The 6,000-nt window shown below is 37.6% G+C and overlaps 1 protein-coding gene across 1 annotated transcript; it reads left to right on the forward strand.

Annotated features, from left to right (window-relative positions):
• The first annotated feature begins 1,197 nt into the window (after positions 1-1,197).
• On the forward strand, positions 1,198-3,650 carry LOC148728211 (glucosamine 6-phosphate N-acetyltransferase-like). Its single transcript, XM_088724932.1, has 4 exons — positions 1,198-1,317; positions 1,505-1,684; positions 2,206-2,267; positions 3,482-3,650. The coding sequence occupies exons 1-4, from the start codon at positions 1,198-1,200 to the stop codon at positions 3,630-3,632; spliced, it is 513 nt and encodes a 170-aa protein (XP_088581058.1). The 3' UTR covers positions 3,633-3,650.
• The last annotated feature ends 2,350 nt before the right edge of the window (positions 3,651-6,000 follow it).

The following is a 6,000-nucleotide window of genomic DNA, read 5'->3' on the forward strand; positions in this document are numbered from 1 at the left end:
TTGAATATATGAAAATCAGATACTAGTATGTGTGCAGTGGTTTCATGAAATGTATGAAAGTGATCCTGCCTGTCTAGCATTATTACCAGCCTAAAATGTTTTGATTAGACTGATTCCTGTTGTGGTGTTAAAAAATCGAATTAGTTAGGTGTTAATAAGCAGGGTAATGTAAGCACAGTTATGTAATTCCCAGAGATGTAAGAGGTATATGCAGCGCGCATTCCTGTTTTGTTTATTACCTTTTGGTAGTTTTACTTTTGAGTAGCTTTAAAGTTTCTTTCAGTCGGCCGTTTTAATCCATGAGTGATTTCTTTGCATACAGACACAATCGTTCTTAAAACAGATACTGGTACTCTAACAGTCAAGCAGGTAGTTTCAGTTCAGCTGGTTGGTAGGTTGGCTGAGAGATTCTGTTTATTACTCAGCGTGAAAGTTGGTTATTCCATCAGTTATCAGTCTTTCTATCAGCCAGTGGGCATCTCTAATATTCAGGCAACCAGCCAGTTAGTTGGCCTGCTTTTCGTTGAGGAAGACAGTTAGCAAGTCCTCCAGCCAGCCAGCCAGCCCGCCAGCCAGCCAATCAGTCAGTCAGTCAGTTGGTATACAGTCCATAATTAGCCAGTCAGTCATTCCGTCACTCAGACAATTGGGTCATTTCATTGGTCAGACAGTTGGTCAGTCTGTCAACCAATCAATCAGTCAATCAATCAGTCAATTAATTGATAGGTTAGTTAGCCAATCAGTCAGTCAGCTGACCCTATAGCCAGACTGCCAGTCAGTCCACCAGTCATTCAGTGAGTCATTCAGTCAGTCGGTTAATCAGTCATTCAGCATTCAATCAGTCAATCAGGTAATAACAACGCATTTTTAAATCTTCAACAGTAGATCAGCCCTGAATAAACATTGACTACCCTTTTTTTCAATCTCTCCTCAGAACGTTTCCATGCTATGCAGTCCTGTCCTGGTACATATTATCTTATTGTAACAGAAGATGTAGAACTGCAAAACTAGTGGCATGTGGAACACTGGTCGTAGAACAGAAATTCATCCATGACACAGCTGTGGTATGTACCCATTCCCAAGTCAAGCTAGGCTTGCTTAGTCTCTCTTAAATTTTTTTTTGTCTTTTTTTTGTATTTATCCAAAGAGGTAACTACGAGAGGTTTTTTCAAAGGAAAAATAAGAGTTATAGTTGACATGTGTGTAAAAGGCTGCAAAAGTCCCTGTGGCGGTATTGAGAGAAGAAAGTCTTGTACAAGGTTGCTAAAGTCAAAGTCCATAGTCCTCGCCTTCTGTGAAGCCATCGAAAGGGTAAAGGTAACAAGAGTGGATCCAAATATAGGGCTCTCCAAATTCTGCCATGAGGCTATCCTCAGAGGCCCAGGGAATGTATACCCCTTTCTATAACATCAATGAAATGGATAGATATTCTAGTCTTCTCGGATAAGGAGGAATAAATGGTAACACTGTAGACCTTAGCAATTCAGCCTATGCTGCTATTAAGGTGTCAAATCATTCACTTTCACTTTCACTTTTTTTCAATCTCTCCTTAGAGCGTTTCCATTCTATGCAGTCCTGTCCTGCTACATATTATCTTATTGTAATAGAGGATGTAGAACTGGCAAAACTAGTGGCTTGTGGAACACTGGTTGTAGAACAGAAATTCATCCATGACACAGCTGTGGTATGTACCCATTCCCAAGTCAAGCTAGTCTTGTTTGGTCCCTCTTAAAATTTTTTTTTGGTATTTGTCATAAGAGGTGTTACAATAGGCTTTTTTCAAAGGAAAAATAAGAGTTATAGTTGACATGTGTGTACAAGGTTGCAATAGTCCCAGTGGTGCTCTTGAGAGAAGAAAGTCTTGTACAAGGTTGGTAAAATCAAGGTTCATAGTCCTCACTTTCTGTAAGGCCATCTAAAAGGTGAAGGTAACAAGTGTGGATCCAAATAAATGGCTCTCCAAATTCTGCCATGAGGCTATCCTCAGAGACCCAGGGGCAGTTAATCAGGGTGAGAAAAAGAAAAAATCAATGCAAGGATAGTTTATTTGTTGGAAGAATTTCATACAATCTTTTCCAATCCTCTAGGAAAAATATCTCCCTTAGGAAAATTATTTTAACAAAGAACCAATGTGAGCTTAATACCTACAGCTGTCAAGCATTTCCACTTTCTTAACTCACGGTGCATTTCTGTTGTAAATTTCAGAGAGGCAGAATTGAGGACACAGTTGTTGAGGACAGTTGCAGAGGCAAAAAAATTGGAAAACTGTAAGTATAACTTTGGGTTTTTCAGGAACCTGAAGCCCATTTCTCTAAGGTCCTTGTTACTAAATGGGCCTTAAAAGCTGTTTTGCTTTCAGTCATGAGGGGTTTCAAAAGTTTTCAAAATTATACTGTAAAACTATCAGCTATTATTAAAAACTGGATCATTGGATAATGCAATTCAAGACTTTTTATTGGTTTAGCCATTATGGTACACGAGCCAATATACCATAATCTACAAAATTAATATGGTAAGCGTATGCGTTAGCTTAAAATTAAAAGGGAGCTAAAAAATTCAAGATTTGGTAAGGTTTGTCTAATATCTTGGGGGCGTTTTTAATAGAACAATTATTCCACTCGCACTTGTTGGATATGAGATGATTATAGCCAACTCGGCGCTACGCACCTCGTTGGCTATCTATCATCTCATATCCAACACGCGCTCGTGGAATAATTGTTAAAAGTGGAAAAAAAGATTAAAAAAAGCCAACATTCCAAATTCCAATTCGATCTGGAAACCACAGACAAGAAGAGCCACCCAGTGGAAAGCCCACTGCTAAATTATTTATTTATTATTTATTCAATTCAAAAGGAGAAGATGCAACAGGTGTAACTCTTGACACCCTAACGTCAAAGTGCATATTCTCCACACTGTTCTCTGTGTGTTGCCAAGATTAGTGGCAATGAGAATATATGTGAAACCATCAAGAGCTTCTAGTTAGAGATCATTTCTTTTATTCTTTTGATCTTCATGTGACTTAGGGGTGATATCGTAAGGAGAAATTAGATGTTGGTCACTCTTAGGGTCAAAGGTTTAACAAAGGTTAACCAACATTCAAGGTCTTAAAGTAACTGAAGAGACTGTGCTGCCTTTGCTTTGATTCCTGTAAATGGTCAGACATTCAAGGATGACAAATCTGTAGGCCCCACCTCCTGCATCTTCTGTGTGCTGATCTTGCAAATGGTAGGGAGTGTTGCTCCCAGTGCTGTGGTTCTTGTCTTGATCCAAAATTGGGGGCACTTGCAAACATTTTTTCAGTAAAAATTATTGTTAACTGTTCATTGCAGTATGGCTAAAGTCTCCTACAAATTGTTGGAAACTAACTCAGAGCACCCTTCAAGGAGGAGAGTTAGTAAAACTACTGACTGTATAATTATCCTTAACTACTTAAAAAGGTATCCCCAAGAATCCTAAACTTGTTTGGATTTTTGTCCTTCAGGATCGTTGAGACACTGATTTTACTAGGCAAGAAACTAGAATGTTACAAAATCAGTCTGGAGTGTAAAGATCCCTTGTTAACTTTCTACACACAATTTCGTCTCAAGCATGAAGACAAACAGAATTATCTTTGTAAAAGATTCTTGCACTAACAACAGAATATCACATCGTGGCTTAATTGTTAACTTAAGTTTATTGGATATCATATAATTCATTAATTTTTTACAGTCCAAAGTAATTATAAGTTATTTGTGATCAATGAGATCCAAAAACTATTTCTATCAAGTATATATTATAAGTGCACAAGTTTAGAGCACTTTTGGAGTGATTGTTGTAAAACCTTGCAATCCAAAGTAGTCAGATTAGCCTATCAGAACTAAAATAACTAGAAACCAAAAAGTGCCAAAATAAGATTAAAAACTAACAACAGCAGCAATGCTCTATCGATCTGCAACATGGCTTTACTGATGCACACAGTGAACGAAAACAGTTCTTGCTTACATGACCAACACTCTGGTTGCACGTGCACGCTGCTTTTTCAAGATGGCTGGGTCAGACGATGGTAAGTGTTTGGTGCTTCTTTGGCTGTTCTCTTGGTATCCTTACACAACTTATTAACATTATTTTTGCCTTTTTTCCTGCTGTAGATGAACTGTCTCGCGTTTTAGATGGTTCTCTGGAAATGTTGGTCGTTGCTAATTTTTAATCCATGCAAAGTTCTCTTAATATAATCCTGCACGTGCTTTTAATTTAAGTGGAACGAAATGTCTTCCAAAGGTAATACAGAATACATTAGCCTTGGGAAATACAAACCAGCTCTCAAATTTCTTTTAAGAGTGAAAGAATGGTGTTTTTTCGTTTAACAATATGTAATGTTGCACTGACATGGTCTTTTCAAAATTTAACTTGCTTGTTTTTAAGTATGTGAGTCATTACCATGAAATTTTGGTGTCGATGATGTGTTGAAAGTCAAATCCAGTTAATAGCAGTGTATAACTTATGTATTCTATTTATTGTCATGTGTTTCTGTTCCTGTATTTTTATCTCTTTGTGATTATTTCCTTTGTTTTGGCTTGCTATCATAATCACTTTTTTTTTGGTTTTACTCCACATAGTCAAAAGTGATCTCAATCAGTATCAAATTCTCAAAACTAACTTGTAAGTAAGTAATTAAGTGATTGGTTCATTGAACAAGAATTCTAATCTACTAATTAAAATCTTCTGAACTGATCAGACATAAAATTATAAATATCTGAATAGAGACATGCTTAGTCGTACTTTTTGCATCAAGCATATTAAATGGACCAAGATAATTAAGTTCTCTCAGTCTACTATTTTATGCTATTTTACTCAAAATGTTAGACTTCATGACCTCCCCACGAAAAATTCTACAATTTTTATATCAAAGCTACACAAATATCTAAACACATGTTCACACACCAGAAAATGCATTAGATATTTCAAATAGAATATGATACATATAACCATAATCCTGCTTCTGCATTGTACCACTTTACCACTGGATCTACAGAAATTCCCAGACATAATAGCTATCAATGTGAGAATGGCTGAATTTCATACATTTTACCATGTTTGAAGAAAATCTACTCAAACTTTTAAAGACATGCCAGAACCCAAACATCCTACATCAGAGGCAGAGGGGTAGGGTCTGAGGGGTTCAGTCCTCTCCCCTTCTCAGACCTGTGCATTTGTTCACTACTTGTTAGAAACCAAAAGCTTGTTTAACATTATGGCATAGGCGGTGGGCGCTTATTAGAGGGTGATTATTAGAGCCTGGGCTCTTATGCCAGGAAATACATTTTTCAAAATTTAATGGTATTGAAATATTCCTTAGTCCATTTAGGGTTTAATGTTGAAAACAACTTCTGCGTTTTCTGAATCAAAGTTTGAATTCCCCTCCCCCCATCAAAAATTTCTTTATCTACCCCCTCAAGGCGAAGTTGTAATGGAGGGTACCCCAAATTTTTTTCGGGATCAGCAATAGGGCTGATGTTAGAGGGCTAGGATCGGGGTACCAAGAGTAAAAAGGGGAAGAGATTATTATGAACGGAACACGGGAATCAAAGATTTTTAGGGGCGTAAACGAACCCAGAACGAGGATGTCCGTTGACGAGAATTTATAAAGAAATTGATCCTCTCAGTCTTTGAAAAACACCAGGCGTCTATCTAACTAAGCAAGGAATTAAGACAAAAAGTTATGATCGGGATCGGGATTGGCCGGTTTAAACCGTTGGGACTGCGGGATTGAGAGAAAATTTTAGTCGGAATCGCTGGATTGAGAACGCTGTTGGGGACCCTCATAATGTTGTCCTGTTGAGTGAGTGAGTGCTACAATAGAATACGAACGTCCTCTTACCCCAAAACGAAGTCCTTGGCTTTTTTTTTGTTTGGGAACATCTGCGGTCCTGCAACTCTTGGTGAAGATTTGTTCGGATTACATCGAAAGTTATTACTCAAAACTAGTGCGTGTTATTTGTTTCGGAGTACCATAGCCAAAGA

The sequence above is a fragment of the Stylophora pistillata genome, chromosome 6 (genome assembly GCF_964205215.1).
Source record: "Stylophora pistillata chromosome 6, jaStyPist1.2, whole genome shotgun sequence".
NCBI lineage: Eukaryota > Metazoa > Cnidaria > Anthozoa > Scleractinia > Pocilloporidae > Stylophora > Stylophora pistillata.